This window comes from Lutra lutra, chromosome 5 (genome assembly GCF_902655055.1).
Source record: "Lutra lutra chromosome 5, mLutLut1.2, whole genome shotgun sequence".
Lineage (NCBI taxonomy): Eukaryota > Metazoa > Chordata > Mammalia > Carnivora > Mustelidae > Lutra > Lutra lutra.
The window spans coordinates 43,263,210-43,281,498 of record NC_062282.1 but is presented as its reverse complement, the minus strand read 5'-3'; the positions used below and the strand labels follow the sequence as shown (position 1 = coordinate 43,281,498).

The 18,289-nt window shown below is 52.9% G+C and overlaps 2 protein-coding genes across 4 annotated transcripts in view; one reads left to right on the top strand and one right to left on the bottom strand.

The window, feature by feature from the left end:
• The window catches only part of TNIP1 (TNFAIP3 interacting protein 1), a 41,394-nt gene extending 37,739 nt beyond the window's left edge, over window positions 1-3,655 (top strand). For 2 of the 3 annotated variants that reach the window (XM_047729515.1, XM_047729513.1), the window contains 3 exons: window positions 273-464; window positions 1,309-1,399; window positions 2,888-3,655. In XM_047729515.1, the coding sequence (XP_047585471.1) occupies window positions 273-464; window positions 1,309-1,399; window positions 2,888-2,922 (318 nt within the window). In that variant the 3' untranslated portion in view covers window positions 2,923-3,655. The remainder of the gene's footprint in view (window positions 1-272; window positions 465-1,308; window positions 1,400-2,887) is intronic. The other variant, XM_047729514.1, reaches the window with a different exon arrangement.
• A 508-nt stretch (window positions 3,656-4,163) lies between these two features.
• Window positions 4,164-12,574, bottom strand: GPX3 (glutathione peroxidase 3). Its single transcript, XM_047729516.1, has 5 exons — window positions 12,414-12,574; window positions 7,491-7,644; window positions 6,176-6,293; window positions 5,621-5,720; window positions 4,164-5,241 (listed from the first exon to the last, which is right to left on the bottom strand). Exons 1-5 carry the CDS (start codon window positions 12,498-12,500, stop codon window positions 5,020-5,022), a joined length of 681 nt encoding a protein of 226 aa, XP_047585472.1. The 5' UTR covers window positions 12,501-12,574; the 3' UTR covers window positions 4,164-5,019.
• Between the last annotated feature and the right edge of the window lie 5,715 nt (window positions 12,575-18,289).

Here is an 18,289-nt window from a genome sequence, read left to right as displayed (position 1 = left end):
ATTTTGTGCCCCTGTACCAGCCTCCTGTGTCCCGGCACCCAGCCACCCGTGCCCTTGTACCCAGCCACCTGTGTCCCTGTACCAGCCACCTGTGCCCCTGTTCCAGCTACCAGTGTCCCGGTACAAGCCACCTGTGTCCCAGTACCCAGCCACCTGTGTCCCTGTACCAGCTTTCAGAGAACTAAGATGCCAAATAGAGAAAGGGCAGCGAGACGGGCATTACTGGGGATGGCCTGTCACAGGCTACAGCCAGACATCAACATTTCTTGCAGGCCTCGGCGGAGCACTACCACGTGGAGCCCCACCCAGAGCACCTGTGCGGGGCCTACCCCTACGCCTACGCACCCATGCCAGCCATGGTGCCACACCATGGCTATGAGGACTGGTCCCAGATTCGCTACCCCCCGCCCCCCATGGCCATGGAGCACCCACCCCCACTCCCAAACTCACGCCTCTTCCACCTGGTGAGTCTGTGTCCCCCCTCCCTTCACTCCAGGACAACACAAGAGGCCCACCCATGCACTTTGCAGAGGGCAAGGTCAAGGGAGGGGATCTGAGACTGCATTCTTAGCCCTTGGCTGAACAGCACTGTGGTGTGCAGGCAGACGTCCAGAGCCAGGCAGGACTCCAGCCCACAGCTACTCAGGGTCTCCTGTGTAGGACAGGAAAGGCTCAGAGGGAGGGCAGGAAGCAGGCCGGGGGCTCAGACTTTGGGTTTGCCTTATTCGTGGAACCTGCACTTGTAACCAGGTACCAGGCCCTCAACTATGCAGTCTCTCCTTTGCTTTCCTTCTCTTTTCCCCTTTCCAGTTTCCCTTCCACTCCCCTCCACTCCCTTCTTTCTTTCCTTTTATTTTGTTTTTCATTCTTTCTCCAAAGAGCTGCTGCCACCTGTCCTACCCTCTCCATCCTTCTGCTACGGTCCTGGTTCGGCATCCCCGCTCCCACCTGGACAATGGCAGTGCCTCCTTCCTGGTCCTCTCGTCCAGTGTCTCCTGCTCTGCCCTGTCCTTACATACATCTTCTTGGCAGTCTACACTGGAGCAGAGGCGGGGCTTAAGAGATTGGCTTGGGGGTTGTAGACACCTAGAACCGAAGCTTGGCCACCTTCTTGGCTAGATGTCCTTCATCGAGTTTCTTAACCCCTCTGAGCCTCAGTTTCCTTACCTGTAAAATGGGGATGGCAGCCCGAGTTGTAAGGATTCAGGTGTGCTGGATTAGCGTGTATTGAGTGCTCTGCTGGAGTGGTAGCTGCTCCTGGGATTTTTGAGGGTGGTGATCGGCTACTAAGCCCCACTTCTGTTGCAGCCAGAATACACCTGGCGGCCACCCTGTGGCGGGATGCGCAACCAGAGCTCCCAAGTGATGGACCCACCCCCAGCCAGGCCTGTGGAGCCAGGTGAGAGTGGCCTTGTCCCGGGTCTCTCCTTCCCCTGCGGGGGATAACTTCTTACCTGCCAGGAACGCCCCAGTCTGGGGATGAGGTCACTACCTTCTGCTCTTGGTGCAGGAGAGGCCTCACGTTCCAAAACAGGGTGGAGAGGATGGGGAGGTGACCGCGGAGCGAGGGGGTTAAAGTCATTCATTCATTCTTCCAAGTGCGTGGTGTCTGAATGGCATGCGCTCTGCTGGGTGCTGGGGAAGCCATGTGGGTAGAAACAGTCGATGGTTCCTGCCCTCGCGGAGCTTACTGCCTCGTGCGGGAGGAAGAAATGAGTAAAAGGCGCACACAGAAGTCACACAGACAGGCATTTGAGTGCACTTAGGTGACCTGAAGGAAGGAGAGCAGATAGCAGAGGAGCCTGACCTGGGCTGGGGACAGCGATGTTGGAGTCGAGACCCTCAGTGCCTGAGGGACAGTAGAAGATGTCCTTGCAGAGAAATGACACGTACAAAGGCCCTGGTGGGAGGGAGGGAAGAAGGAAAGCCAACTGGAGGGTTGAGAGAAGGCCAGAGAAGACTGGAGAAGCCGAGGACGAGGTGGGGAAGGAGAGCCGGGCGAGGCAAGAGCAGGGAGGTAGGCGAGTCCAGGCTCCACAGGGACCTGCAGACCATGGCGGGGGCTGGTCTTTATCCCAAAGATGATGGGCCATCCTCAGAAATGTTTAAAGCAGAGTGGCATGACAGATCAGATCTGCATTTTGAAAAGCTCTCTCTGGTCATAGTGCCGGCCAGCAACAGCTGGGGACCGGAGGTCAGTTTGCTAGTCACAGGGGGACTCCAGGGCCCCGGTGACTGCCTTTGCTTCCTGTGGGGCTCTGCAGGGCAGAGGGCACTGCCTTGCCTTGGGGGGGTGGGGAGCTGAGTCCTTCTCAGCACAAAGAGGTGTTTCCTGCGGGTTGTGGCTTTGCCGAGCTAGAGCCAGCTCTGCCGGGAGGTCAAGGGCCCCTCACGGAAGGTGTGCGAGCAGACACTGCGGGATGATGGGAGCCAGTGTGGTTTGGAGGAGCTGGTGGTTGGCAGGAGGCATTGGGCTGGTCGGCCATTTTCTCCTGGTTCCTGACAGAGCCCTGAAGGTTGTGTGGAGCCCCTGGGATGCTTCGGGGAGAAGCGGCTAGTGGGCAGGGCTCTCTCCTCCCCCAGATATGCTCCCACTCTGGGATCTGGAGCCAAATGGGCTAAGCTCGAACACTTGTAGATCTGGAACTTTGGGCAAATACTTAAAAATCTCTCTGTGCCCTTATTCCCTCCTCCATAAAGGAAAAATAATCTGCCGGCTTCATAGGACTAGGGAAGGACTGAACGACACCTAACGTCCTAGCCCAGGACCTGACGCTCGGAAGCCCTCATCTCTGGGATTTCCACTGTTACTTGCTGGTTCCCATAGGCCTTTGAAACCTGCTGTACCCCATCATTTCTAAAGTCCTCAATATTTTTCTTTATTTAGAGTCTACGAAAAATGACCGTGAGGGGCCTCAGTGAGACCAGATTCTGTCACTTGGCTCCACCCCGTCTTGCAGGATCACCTGATCTCAGATGCTGAAAAACTGGAGGCCGTGTTCCCTGTGTGGCCAGAGCCTTCGCTGGATGGGAGGCCGAGGGGCTCCTGGGTTGTGCCCCAGACCAGCCTAAGCTGTTTCCAGACTGGAGAGCCTCCACATGGAAGGCTTCCATTTGGCCCATCCTTTGAAGCCATGAGGAGAAACTCACCGCCTAGCATGGACCAAGTAGAAAAAGGCCTCATCCGACTTTGACGTGCCATGCTCTGTGGAATCACTGGGGGACTTCAGTCTCAAGAGTGGGGTACAGCTGAGACCCTTCCCTTGCAAAACTTCCCCGGAAGTGGTCCCAGCCCCTCTGTGGAACATGTTCAATTCACATGTGTGTTGAATTTTTGCTTTAAGCCCTGTAGTAGCAGGACCTGCCCCATGCCCAAGCCTTCCCCACCGAGGAGCTGCGAGAAGAACGGGTTTGCTCCCAGAAGCAGAAGACAAGTGTTCTGTCGCAGGGCCCTCCACTTCCACCCACAGCAGCCTTGCCAGCGCCGTGGCAGCCTGGGATGAAGGCCACGCCAGCCACCCATGCCGAGGGGCCGACCGTGAGGCTGGCAGACCCTCGGCCCCACATTGAAGGCTTGGGGCGCCAGACAAGATGGCTGGCTGTCCCTGGCCAGCTGTTTGCACGAATCTTGGACATAAATCCAAGTTGAAGATCAGTATTCTGTGATTTGTGTTTTTTTATGGCCTGGCTAGTGTTCCCTCCGCAATCGATGAGAGTCCTGCTTTCTGTGTGCCATTCGCCCCTAGTCTCGAGACTATCACCAGGGCTCTTGGCAGACTTCCCCCGGGCTCTGCTCCGAGCCCCTCTGAGGGCGGGGCACCCAGGGGCAATGGAAGAAGTCTGGGCTGAGAGTCAGGCGACCTCACATGTTGGGAGGCAGTGGGCAAGGCCGGCCCTTCTGTGAGGCTGTTTCCTCACCCATGACATGGACTACCTCGTCTCACCCCCAGCTTCCTGGAGAATTGCAGGAGGGAATGAGTGTGGATGGGAACTGCTTTTGTAAACTCCAAATGCCAAGTTAGAGAGGCACAGTGGGTCTAGGTAGAAACCAAACAGCAGGGGCACAAAGCACTCCCTCCATTTCCTTTCTCCTCCCTCCAACTCCCGCCCTACCCAGCCCCGTGAGGATAGCCCCAAGGAGGAAGCACCACAGTAGGCTCAGCTGTTGCAGAAAGGCCTTTACTGGGCAGACAGGGAGGGAAGAGTCTGATGCCAGGGACCAGGGTGAGGGGAAAGGGCACATCCTCCAGAAAAGCAGGGGTGGCATCCCTGCCAGGGGCCTCAGCCTGAATGCACTAAGGGCCGGCCCTTCAGACAGGCTCAGGGGAGGTCCGCCCATGAGGGCTTCGGGCCCCTCCTTCATGGAGATGCCATTCCTGACACGGGGATGTGGCCCTGGCTCTCAACGTCTGCCTTGGCTGCTCTAGGGGAGCACTACGGTCAGGATGGAGGGCAGGGGACTCGAGAGGGCCCTTCAGGAAGGAGAAGAGGCTGCATGGTGGAGAAGAAGGAGATTGGGCAGTGTGGTAGGCCCAGAAACTTCTGGGCACTTAAGTGGTGGTGATATCTGGAGGCGAAGGGAGATGCCGGCCCCCAAGTTGAGGTCTAGGTCAGAACAGTTGGAGCTTGAGCTGGTTTTAACGTGGGTTCAGCTGAAAGTGAATGGTTCTCCTCCGAACAGAACAGGAGAGAAAGGGGAGGTGTTCTCCTGCACTCTCCGTAGCACAGAGCTGTGCGTACACATATGGTACACGTTCCCCGTATTCACGCAGGTAGACACAGGTGGTGTTCCCTCCTGCACACACACCGTCACACTACATCTGTAGGCACGTGTGCAGATGCCCATGTGCACAGCAATACAGACACAACTGTTTGCATGTGTTTGGGTCAGGTTGGGGCCTTGTGTAATAGTGAGGGGTCTATGGTGGGAGTGTGGCGTAGTTAGAGAAATGGATTCCTTCCTGAACGGAGCCCCTCCCCAGCCCCCGCACGGTGAACAGGGGCTGGGGCAGGCCTGATTTACTTCCCCTTGACCGCCAGAGCTGCCTGCCGCCTCATGTAGGCCAGGATGTCCATCTTGACAGTGCTGACCGTGGTCCGGTGGTACCAGCGCATGATGGGTTTGCCATCTGGCCCCACCAGGAACTTCTCAAAGTTCCAGCGGATGTCGTGGACCTTCATGGGTTCCCAGAAGAGGCGGCCAGGTGAGCCCAGGAGCTCTGAGGTGGGAGGGCAGGAGTTCTGCAGTGGGAATGAGAAGAGTGTCAACCCTGCTTGGGGCCCTTCCCACCCTCCCTCTCCAGGCCTTCCGCGAGGGGTTAGAGGGCAAGGTAGGAGAAGCCTGGCACTGAGCGAAGAGCACCAGTTTCGGAGTTGAAAATAGAATCCCAGGACCAACTTTGGCTCTAGCGGATTGTAGGACTCTTACAATGGGCTGTTGCGATCCTAGGGTCTGCCAAGCTTGATGGTTAGAATGATAGATGCCAGGAAATCCCCCCAGGGGCCCAGAGGTGGGGGAGGGTGGCGTGGGCTGTGTCTCCCCAAGGGCAGGAGCTGGGAGTGGGTGTAGCTCTGTCCAGAGCCAGGTCAGCGACTCCCGCAGTTGTGGCTACGTACTCACCTTCAGGAACGTGTAGAACTTCTGCTCTTTCTCCCCGTTCACATCCCCTTTCTCAAAGAGTTGGAAATTGGGGACAAAGCCCCCACCTGGTCGGACATGCCTACAAGGAATGTTCTTATGTGGGTCCCAAAGAGATGGGCCTAGGGCTCAGAAATGACAAGAAGGGATTGAGCAGGGAGGGGGTGTTGGGAATCTGGAACTTTTCCCACACCAGGCAGTGGGAGTTGATGAAAATTGAATGGGCACAGGCATAGTGTGGGTGTGCAAGCTTCTTTTTCCAGTTTGGCACCTTCTCAGTAACCCTGTCCGCTGCCTACACTCTCCCCACCACACCCCCCGGCCCCGCCACCATCCCATCATGAACACTCAGGCAGTCATCCCTGTCTCCAACCTCTCTTCCGTTCATGCCAGCGAACAGGGTTCCTGGAAGGGGAGCATGGTTCTTGGTGGCTAAGTACCCATCATGAGCAGGGGCCAATGTAAGAGATCCCTGGCACCTCGGCTGGGGCACAGGGGACTGTGCTTTCTCAGGACACCAAGCAAGCAAGCACTCACTTGAGGCTGGGTAAGATTTCCGAGTTCTCTCCCGGCTCCTGTTTTCCAAATTGGTTGCAGGGGAAGCCCAGAATGACTAGACCGAATGGTTCAAGCTCTTCCTGTAGTGCATTCAGTTCTGGGCCAGGGTGAAAGAGAGCAGAGATGAAGGGAGACTATCAAGGACCCCTGTCTTGTCTGCACCCCTCCACCTGCTCACCCACTGTGAGCTGAAATCACCGAGGCCTGACGGGGGAAGATTGCTCAGTGAGCGTGACAATGCTGGGCTACAAGCCCCATTCTCCTGACTCCAGTATGGTTGCATTGGAGGTCTGGAGAGAACGCAATACGCTTTCTCAAACCAGAAACCAGTCAGCAGCTCACTGCCACTGGGCCTGTAGGCTAATGGCTCCTCCAGGACTCTTAGGATCGAGTCCCTTGGAGCAAGAGTCATACATCCCTGGGCAGAAGGCAGAAGACTTCCTGGCAGTTTGGGAATCAAATGGAGGCCCTGGCCCAGCTTCCCAGTTCCTCAGTGCCAGCACCCAGCCCATCTCTCACACAAACACACTCTGCTGTATTCCAAAGTCTAGAAAGAAGGATTCTAGACGAGCCCACTGGGCCATCCAACCCACTGTCCCTCTGCTTCTGGGAATTTGCCTGAGATGGCCAAGCAGACATGCAGGGTCAGGTGGCCCTTGCTTCCCCCGAAAAGCTGCCAGCAGACTGTGCTCAGCCCCATGGCATTTTCCTGTGGGTGGGATCAGATGCCTCTGGTCGGCCTGTTCCCTCAGGCTGTTTTCCTCTGCCCTGGCTAAGCAGAGGGGAGTGAGGATACCAGGATCACAAAACCTGGGGCAAACACCTGGGATTGCCACTGACACATGTCCTCAGGGCCTCAATCTAACTGCCCAGTTTCTGGGTAGGAGCCAAGAGAAGCACTAGGGCCGATGGAGCTGAGGGCAGATGGGAAATTCTCACCAGGATAAAGCTACCATTTCTTACTCCCCTGGAAGAACATCCCAGGCACAGCCCTAATGTCCTCCATCCCTCCACTTTTGGGGCAGTTGGGGTCCCCAGAGATGAAGGGTTACTGGGAATCTTCTAGAACATGTCTTAAGGCAGTCAGACCTCAGGCTTATATACTCATCTTCACTGAAATATGGAAGACAGTAGAGTTGGGATACAGGACTTGGAATCTTGTGATCTCAGTGCCTTCCTACCCCTTCCTACTTGCACTGAAAAACTCCTGTGATTAGAACAGGCCAAACTGGCAGAAACAGCCCCACAGCAGGGGGCGGGGGCGGGGGGGGGGGGGGGGGGGGTGGGCTCTTACCAACGTACTGGCCCGTCAAGCCTCAGTAGCTGGCCACGTTGACAAAGAGGATGTATTTGCCGGCGTACTGCTTGAAGGGGATGTACTCCTGCCCGTCGATGGTGAGGGCTCCGTACTCATAGATGGTGCTGCTTACATCAGCATGGCAGTCCGTCTGGAACAGAGGAAGACCAGTGCCGGGGAGCGGTTAGGGCTGGAAGGGAACCCGGGCATCTCCGTTTTCAAGATCATGAAAGATACCAACAGGGAGAGTGACTTACCCAAGACCAAGCTAAGAACTAGAACTGGACCAGAACCAAGGTCTACTTCCTCGGGCAAGGGAATGCTTATGAAAGCACTTAATCAGCAGCTGGGTTTGTGGAACCCTGCTGTCCTACTTCCATGGCCATTCTGTCGCCTCTTATGCCCAATGCCTAAACACTGGCCAGGCCTGGAGAGAGACCGTGCTGGGGCAGGAGGTTGCCTTACTCCGAGTTGCTCCTGGAGGTTCCTGGGGCTGCCGCTGCAGACAGCCAGGCAGGGGACAGTGTGGGCCGGCTGATAGCATTGCCAAGGACGAAGTGAACAGAAAGGAGGAAGTGCCTGTGTGCAGAGGGGTGATTCAGATATGGAGGACTGGAGGACTGGAAAGCTGAGGCTGTTGCTACAATATAAGGAAGTAGGAGGAGCCAGGAAGGGGAGAGGCCTGCCTGGAGGATTCCGTGTGCCCGCAAGGGGAAAACAACAGGGCCTCGCCCATGGGAGATGTTCCCTGTAAGCCTGTAGCTGGGATGACCGGTATGCCTTCCTCTGTGCCCAGCTGCTGCGACCCCGCCTCCCCGAACAAGTGACCTTCTAGAACAAGTAGTGGACAATGGACTCAGGTGGGGATGCGGATTCCATGTCCAGCTCTGCCACTAACTCCCTGTGTGATCTGGGGCTAGCCCTTTCTCTTCTCTGGGCCTCAGTTTCCTCTTTTATAAGATGAGAACCTTGAACTGGATCAGCCGTGCTCAACCATGATGGCTTGCCAGCATCACCAGCAGTGGGCAGGGGGAGGAGTGGGACCAGTGCCAACCAGCAGGGCATTGCCTGGACGCCACTCTCCACCTACCCCAGCTCTGGCACAGGCGACGAAAACCTGGGTCTACTCTTGAAAGTGTGTCTTGGCGTCAGTCACACAATCAGCAGCAGTGCTGGTCATGAGGGGAAATTAAAGTGTTGGCCAGCATTATATTGGGTCATCTCTGGCCATGATGGGGAAGGAGACAGGTACCCAGACAATAAACAAATGAAGTATGAACTAGCATTATAGATCAGGAGAGATGGGTGGTAGGAGTCAGAGAAGCAAATTCAAACCCTCACCTCCCCATCCGTCTTGGAAGGCTTGCTGTTGAGGTGAGGCACCTGGGCCCAGCCAGGTGAAGGGAGTCATCTGGTTGGCAGGGTGTGGCCCCAGGAGGGTGTAGAAAACTCATCACAGCCTAGAAAATGTCTCAGGCCTGCTGAGCCAGATGAGACAGGCCTCCCTCCTGAAAGCCATTCCCAGAGAGCTGCAAGCTCTCTTCTCGGCCTCAGTGCCAATTCCCTGTTTTCCATGAGATTGGCAGCCCATGCCCCGTGACTTCCGGTGGGTGCAGGTCCGAAACCTAAGCTCCACATTCCTCTAGCCCCTGTCTCCCTGGCCCCAGCTGGGTCAGTTCCACCGCTGAACACAAACAACCAGGGCACAGCACATCCGGCCCAGCTGGCCGAGGAGGTCTAGCAGCCAGAAGGCAAAGACGGCCCACTTGCCCCTCCAGCTCTTCCCCTCCACCCTGATCCAAAGGCAAATTCTGGGAATTGACGAGAACAAAAGCCTTCAACAGGTTGTCCAAATAACAGAAGCTTGTAAACAGGACAATCTGCTTCTGAGCACAGCTTCAGGATGGGGGTGGGGTGAGGGGACTCGCCTCTCACTAGGCTAGGCTTTTTAGTCTTCGCTGGCTCTGTGGCCCTGGGGGTGTGAGTCACTTTCACTCTGGGAGCCTCAGGTGGCTGACAGGCAAGGATAACGCCACCTGTCCCCAAACAGCTGTGGGAATTTCTGCGCAGATCAGAACAGTCTTGAAAGCCTCAAGGAGAGAAATACCCATATCAGGAGATAGTGATTATTCTGCCGGCAGCTAGGGGAAAGGCCCTGAGGGTCCTCCGTTATTGTGAAGAGGGCTTTGAGGATCTCCAGACAGGGGAAAGAGGAGGCTGCTGCAAGGTGTCTCTGGGGAGAAGCGATGAGGATGGAGCCTCCAAGCTGTCTGCCGGGGCCACTGAGCCCAGGGCTGTGGGTTCAGACACCATCCGTGGTGACTCTGACTGTGACCCCTCCTTTCCTTTCTGCGGGGCTCTGGCGGCTCGCCTGTCAGATAGGCTCAGAGTCAGTGTTGTCTTAAGGGCTCTTCATCTCTGTCAGCCTGTGTTTCCATGATTCTCTCTGACTGGTTGAGTCACCTAGAAACCAGCGGTTACTAGGCTCTCGCGCACGTCAGCGGTCATTACCCTCTCCAGCTTCTGCAGAGTCCTTCTGCACAGCAAGGACAGGGAGCCTGGGTAGCTTAAAGCTGGACTGGAGATGGGACACAGCAAGGAAAGGAGGATTTCCTTCATTATCCGGCTCCTCCCTTTGAACTGGGAGGAGGCAGACATCCCTCCGAGAAGGTCACTTACTGCCCATCCCATTCCTCACGTGCCCCACCATCCTATCCCTTGGCCCTGGAGTTGGAGGTAAGGTAGGTGGTTGAGTCTTAGAATCCGGAGCTAGGACATCTCGACTCTAAGGCCCTGGGAGGAGAGATGGGCATGCCCAGACTGTCGTTAGTCAGCAAGTCCTAATAGGCTGCCTCTGATAGGATCATACCTCACCCTAAGACTTTTCTAGACATACCCATCCTGTTCTCTTTGAATCCACCTATTCCTTCCCCAGAATTCTGCAAATAACACAGAGCTATGATGAGTTATTCATGGGATCCACCTTCTTACCTCCAGCCTTCTCGAGTGAGAGCCCAATCTTCTCTGGCTTTCCCTAGACTGAGAATAAAGGGCTGACTCCATGCTGCTGGCCTGCCCACCCCCAGCTCTACCCCACACCACAATTTTGACACTCAGTCCCATCCCTAACCTGGAAAATGTCTTTTGAGTTGAGGATATGAACAGGGCTGGATACAAAGGAGGAGGCATAGAAATGCCTTTATAACCATCTACTCCAAAGAGATTACTCCAAAGAGAAACAGACTGAATAGAATTTAGCGGAGGACAGGACAGGATGGGGGGACAGACACATACAGAAGGAATCCTGTGCTTGGAATGGGCTAATTGGATAGTGGATAGAACTTTGGAAATAGGATTATGGACTCCTAAGATCTTAAAGACCCAGAAGATTTTAGAAAGACAGAAGCTCAAAGCTTCTCTTGAGCTTATACAAGCACGTAGGGTGTGTATGTGTGCGTGTGTATATGTGTGTATGTGTGTGTGTCTCTCTCTGTGTGTGTTATGTGTGTTGGGAGAGTGGAGACAAAATCTCTCTCTTTGAGAGAGTCAATTATCATATGGTTTCACTTATTTGTGGAGCATAACAAATAGCATGGAGGACAAGGGGAGATGGAGAGGAGAAGGGAGTTGAGGGCAATTGGAAGGGGAGGTGAACCATGAGAGACTATGGACTCTGAAAAACGATCTGAGAATTTTGAAGGGGTGGGGGGTGGGAGGTTGGGGGCACCAGGTGGTGGGTATTGTAGAGGGCACGGATTGCATGGAGCACTGGGTGTGGTGCAAAAATAATGAATACTGTTATGCTGAAAAAATAAAAAAATTTAATAAAAAAAAAAATCTCTCTCTTTGGGTCTATACCCAAAGGCTTCTGCCTCCCACCCTGGGGAAGAAGAGAGGTCTACTGGGCCCATTCTGGCATGTACTATCCTAGGAGATGAGCAGGCTGGGTCACCCCACTCCTGGCTTCAGCATCCCCACTCTAACTAAGGGTCACACACTCTGCTGGGGATAGACAGAGGCTCAGGAGAACTCTGCCTCTCCTGTGAGCTGGCAGTCCCCAACTTTCTCCAGCTAACAGGTCTGCTGGAGCTGCTATGGACAGTGGGTGGCAGGTGGGGAAGCTGCCCCAGAACACACCTTCACAGAGCAGCAGGTGGATTTTGCAGCTTCCCCAAGCATTCCCCGGGAAACCATCAGCTTCCTTGTGCCCCCCACCTTCACTTCCCTCCCCTCCCCTGCCCACCCCGCCCCACCCCCATCCCAGCCCCCCACAGATGAACAGCCTGAGGCCCAGAAAGGATTGAGGGTCTAGCCAGTGTCCTAGGGACTGTGCACTGCCAATCCAGAGTGCTTTCGGTCACGGATGTCTGCCTCTTCTACCAACGCCCTGGAATCCAAGCGGGCATTTCTACCTGCGTTAATGCTTGGGCTAGAAGAGCCCTCGCCGTAATTCTCCAAGACCGGGACCACCCAGCTCCTTCCCTTTCTCCTTGCCAGTCAGTCTCCCCTGGGAACCTCCGCAGCCAGCAGAGATGCGGTCTCTAGGCCTTTTTCTGTGCCCCCGCCCACTTCAGGCCCGCCTGGAGGGGAGTAGCTGGGGACCGGCTTGGCATGCCCGTAACAAGGCGACACTGAGGCAGCTGTGGGGCTGACGGGGTCAACTCGGCGAGGGTGACTCTCCTCCCTATTCATTCTGCCCACCCAGGGCACTCAGATCTCCCATAGATAAAACTGCAAAGATAGGGGCGCGCCGGGCGGGGGTCCCGGAGGCGGAGAGGGAGGAACAGGGGTTAAGGTCCTCGCACCAGGTGTTGCCCCTCCTGGAGGGGAGCCGGGGAAGACGGGTGCCTCGCCACCGACAGACGGACACCTGGGGGCTCTGTTCGTCCCGCCGGGCCCCCACCCCTAAGGCTCACTCACCTTCGACTTCTCCTGCCCCCGGCTCGGCGGGACGAAGCCAGCCAGGAGCAGGGAGAGAAGGCAGGACGCCCGCAACAGCCGGGCCATGGCAGGCACGGGGCGCGTCTGGGGCTTGCCTGAGACGTTGTCTGATCCCGGGCCACCGCCGTCTGAGGGGTCCGATGCCCTCAGCCACCTTTCAAGCCCTCAGCAATGACCAATCCGCGGCCGGCCCGGAGTCCCTGTAGCCAATCGCAGGGCGGCTGGCATTTCAGGGGCGGGCACAGTTTACCCACCTTCTCCTCCCTAGGCTCCGGGCGACAGTGACATAAGCAAGTCTGGGCAGAAATGGGAGCGGGTCCTTGTGGACCTATGAGGCTGCCCCCTCTTCTTCAGGCACTAAAGTGCAGGTGGAGGCACGCACAATGTCCTCCAGCACAGCCAGGGGAGAGGGCTTTAAACTCTAACTGAAGAACCGATGGAAGGCTCAATCCTAGGACATATTTCTTACTCCTAGGTTTTAAAACACCCTGTGGTACTCCCTCCTTCCTCCATTCCAGTTGAAGGGATGTTAAGGATTGAAAATGACAGCAAGATCTGCGGTGAGACTGCTAGGAACATTTGCTCCACGCAGGTTTACCGCTTAAGAAGCAAAGAGTGGGGGCACCTGGGTGGCTCAGTCATTTGAACGTGGGACTCTTGTTTTCCGCTCAGGTCATGATCTCCGAGCTCAGGGAGGCAAATGCTTTGGATTCTCACCCCCTCTTCCCCTCTCCCTGTGCATGCATCCTCTCTAAAATAAATAAATAAAATCCTTAAAAAAAAAAAAAAAAAAGGTGGGGGGAAGCAAAAAGTGGATGCCCACAGATTTTGAAAGAAGCCCCTCCTGGAGAGAACACTGGGATATCTCAGCCCATTTGTGAGCAGAAAATACATTGCTCACTGTGTTGTCTTGAATGTGTTGCTTTCCCCCTCTGGGTCTTGGTTTCCCCCAACTGTGTAATGATGGATTAGCTGATGACCTCCTGAAGCCCTTCTGGTTCCGGCTAGATGTCTTGCTTCTAAAATAAGAGAAAGACCTAGAACAGAAGTTCCTTGAGAGTAGGGACCATAATCATCACCTGGCCCAGAGCCTAGAGCACAGGTGTTAAATACTTGTTGCATTAATCACCCAAAAAATTCATTTCTCTGTTTGGAGATACCGTTGATTAGGTAGGCAGCTCTAGGTCTGGGCTGTCTTGGTACAATCGTGTTCATAGAGAGGGGAATGTGTTGGGATCAGTACTTCCCAAAACTGCCCAACTACCAGAGTCACCTGGGAAGCTTCTAGTTGATTCCCAGACCCCAGTCCAGAATCACTGCATTAGAATCTCGGGGGGCAGAGGCTGAGAATCTGCTTTCAAATATGTCCCAAAGGTGATTCTGAGGCAGGCTATCCTGTCTTCTGGCAGAGAAGTGCCTTGAGATAGCATGCCTTTCCTTTGATTGGGGATTTTGTCCTTGTGGGAGTTTGGAAGTTCTGTTTCAAGTCCCATATTCTCCATAAAGCCTTTCTTACTTCAAACCACAGCCTGGGGGTGCCTGGGTGGCGCAGTGGGTTAAACTTCTGCCTTCGGTTCAGGTCATGATCTCAGGGTCCTGGGATCAAGCCCCGCATTGGGCTCTCTGCTCAGCAGTGAGCCTGCTTCCCCCTCTCTCTCTGCCTCTCTGCCTACTCATGATATCTTTCTCTCTGTCAAATAAATAAATAAAATCTTTAAAAAAAAAAAAAAACCACAGCCTGTTGAAGGGAACATTGAAGTCCAGAAAGTCTTTAAATGAGTTAAAGTGCAATAGTATTTGAACAGCGGCTGACACAAAGTATGTTTTCAATAAATGTTATTTGAAGATTTTATTTATTTATTTGACAGACAGAGATCACAAGTAGGCAGAGAGGTAGGCAGAGAGAGAGGGGGAAGCAGGCTTCCTGCTGAGCAGAGAGCCCGATGTGGGGCTCTATCCCAGGATCCTGAGATCATGACCTGAGCCGAAGGCAAAGGCTTTAACCCACTGAGCCACCCAGGTGCCCCTTCAATAAATGTTATTTAACCACCCATTTCACTGAGGCTTAGAGATGGAGAACGGTCTGCCACGTTCCCACAGTAAATCGGTGGCAGAGTAGGGACCAGAATCAAGATCTCTAGACTTTAATCTCAGGCAGTCCTCGCTTTGCTCCTTGTCTTTTGAAGGTTGTGTTTACCCACAGATACAAATGTCTGTACACCTATCAGTCTGTCAGAAATCCATTGTTCATTATCAGTAGGCATCTAGTGACCCTCAAAATATGTGTCTGGCACCATGTAAACACTATGAGAGACATCAGAGAGTTTTCTGGAAGTTTCAGTCTCTGTCCTCAATGTGTGTCCTACAGAGCCAGGAGTAGAATGAGGCCAGTAAGCCCCTAGGGTCTAACAAGTGCACAGCCAACCCCCAAGAGTGAGGGCCTCCTTCAGTTTGGCACCCTCTGTGCCTGACTTGCCTCATCTTGGTCCCAGCCCTGGTGTTCAGTTTCTTTGGGGGAAATAAGAAGGAGTCAGAAGCCTAAGGCTTGCTGTGGGGCCACACACATGTCACTTTCCTTCTCTGGGTCTCAACCGGTCCAATGGTTGAACAAGAGTCTTTGGCAGTCTCTCAGTGATGGTCTCTGTGGCTCTCCAGTTCCAAGGGTCTAAGGAAAGCACGTGCTTCCAGAAACTCAGGAGTGCTGGCATCACGGACAGTGGCTGTGGTTGGTGGAGCATGGTGGACACCGCGTACCACCTATGCACTACTTTCAAGAGGGCTGAGCCTTCACACCGGGAACATGAAGGCAAACATGGAAACAGCATGCCCCAGTCTTTTCACCACCCACCTTTTGAGCTCATTTAGTTGATTTGTTCCCAGAACCCTGTGTTTTGAAAGATGTTATTCTCCACCAGGCTGTTTCCTCTCGGCCTCAGGTTGAAGTCCAAATTCCTTAGTGCTTTAGACAATGTCCTCAAAGTCCAGCCACACTCTTCTCATTCTCTCTACCCCAGCTGTACTGGGTCTTTTTTCCTTTCTTCCAACATGCCATTCTCTCTTACCTCCAGATTTTGTCTCAGCTGTGTTCCCTCTGCTGGGAGCACTCCACATTCTCTCCTTAACTCATTCACTTCTACCCTGTTTCAGGTCTCCACTTCTGTTCAGGTCCCCTTGCTTTAGTATTGTTTCTAGAATGTCTGATGGTTTCTATATCAACCCTTTGTTTTCCTTTATCATCATTTCTTGTTTACTTTCTACATCAAGTCACAGGGTCCACAAAGGCTTCATTCCCAAAACTTTGCCCAGGGCTTGATACATAGAAGATGCTCAGTAGATATTAAATAAATAAATGTCAAATAAAACACTATTTAACATCTAGAATAAGGGGAGCTTCAGGTCAGCATATACTAACAGTTTAAGCCCACAAAACTGGTCTGATTCTAGCAGCTAGTAAGATCTGAGACATGTGCACGATGCTAAGTGAGCTTATCACAGGAGAGTAAATGATTTGCATTGGATTTCAAGAAAGGAAGGGTAGAGACAGACGCTGTAGGGGAATCAGAAGCCAGTGTGCTTCCAGCCTGAGGCTGTGCTCTACAGAGTCCCAGGTAAGTGGGCACTCAATGCCTCTTCACCATTTTTTTAGGGAGCTTACTACTTACCTGTTTGGTGGGTAGGTAGGGACTAGTGATGACTTAAAGAAGGTTTTCTAAAAAGTGCTGATGCTCTGTGTCATGATAGAACATGAGGTAATAAACAAGGAGGGCTGTAAAAAGCCAGAACAATGGAAGCCAGCCCTATCACTGCTGAGTAAGCGCTGGACTTGACGATGGGGTCAGCCAGCCCAACTGATGGGTTCAGATGGGGGCAAGAGAAGGGAGGCCCAGCCCCCATCAGCGCAGTGCCAATCTCAAACAGTAGCCCTATTTTGCAATCAAGAAGGGATTGCAGAACCCAGGGGCAGCCTGTTGCTGCTGGTTTTCTGACCAATCGGCCAATCCAATCTGAGAGTCAGCCAGGAGACAGGGAGTCCGTCAAAAGGAGACGTAGCTAGAGCCTCTACTTTCGAAACCAGGGCCTTTCAAACTCTGGGCCTTAGTTTCCTATCTGTGGAATGAGGAGTTGGACAAGTTGATCTCAAGGGCAAAACTGTTGGACAGTAAGAGTAACAGCCAGCATTCACCCAAAATCCTATATGGACCAGATATTGCTTTAGATTTATTCATTTTTGGAAAACCCCTGCAAACTTATGAAGTAGCTAACATTACTCTTCCCATTTTGTAGGTAAAGAAACTAACACATAGAGAGGTTAAGGTCATGCAGTTGGTAGATGGTAGAACCAGAATTCTCATCTGGATGCTCTGTCTCCAGAGCCCTTGCCATTAATCTCTAAGCCCGTGTTGTCCAAGTGGCAGCTATGAGCCAGCTGTGGCTAGTGAGCATTTGGAACGTTCCTAGTCCAAATTGAGATGTGCCACTTGTGTAAAATCCACACTGGTTTTTGAAGACTTAGTATGAAAAAGAGAATGTAAAATATCCCAATAAATATTGATATCATTACATGTTGAAATGTTCATAGTTTATATATTGAGTTTAAAAATACATTATTTCTTTAAAAGACTTTATTTATTTACTTTGGAGCTAGAGAGAGAGAGAGCCTACGAGTGGTGGGAGGAGCAGAAGGAGAGGAACAAGCAGACTCTGCACTGAATGCAGAGTCCAACGTGGGGACTGATCCACGACCCTGGGATCATGACCCAAGCTGAAATCAAGAGTCAGTCAATTATTCTTGAAATTAATTTCACTTGTTTCTTTTTACATTTCAAAATGTGACTGCAAGAAAATTTAAAATTACGTATGTGACTGATGTTCTATTTCTACTGGACAGCACTAGTTTAAGCTATATAATCTTAAGACATTGGTAAAGGATTATCGTTGCATGTGATATCTCGGCTTATTGCCTGAGGTCCCCAAGACCGTTTCTGGGTTCAGTGATTCATAAGGAGGACTCCTAGATCTCAGCATATAGTCATCCTCATGCTATGACTTCTTATAGTGAAAGCTCACAAAGCAAAGTCAGCAAAGGGAAAAGGTGGATGGGACAAGGTCTGGAGGAAACCAGGAGCAAGCTTCCAAGAGTCCTCTCCCAGCTGAGTCACATAGGATGTGTTTAATTCCTCTACCAACGAACTGTGACAACACATGTAAAATGCCATCTGCCAGGGAGGCTCAAGAGAAACTCAGTGCCCAGGGCTTTTCCTGGGAGCTAGCCAAGTAGGCATCCTCTGTTTTGCATGTACCAAAATTCTGGACTTCCAGAAGGTGAGCAGGTGTTCAGCATAAACCACATTATCTGTATCAACAGTTTGGGCACAGTGACCCACGCTTATCAGTTCTGGGAATGGTGGAAATTCTCCTGAAACTGAAGTTCCCAAATGCCAAACAAGGGCCAACTGCAAGTTGATCTTTCCAAGCATAGAGGTCCCCTATGTTTAGTCTTTTCTGCAGATCTCCCAGTTAAACTTCACCAGGATCTGGCCTGGCAAATTGGACCAGGTTTATTGAGTTTACGTGACATGAAGTTAATGAATCCCACTTGCCTGCTTAGTGAGAGGAGACTTATAAAAAGTGGAAGGGCCCCTTTAAGAGACTATCTCATTCAACCCTCTCATCTGAGAAGCTGAGTGATGTAAGGTCCCGCAGCAAATACAGGCATCTATAAGGATGACACGTAGAGTAAAGGCAGTGGCAAGCTTTCAGACAAAATGCCCCTTCTGTTCTCTTAGATGCCTTTATATGTTGCTAGAACCCCAAAATCTTTTCCCCATTTCTTAGTAGTAGGGAGCTCTATGTCT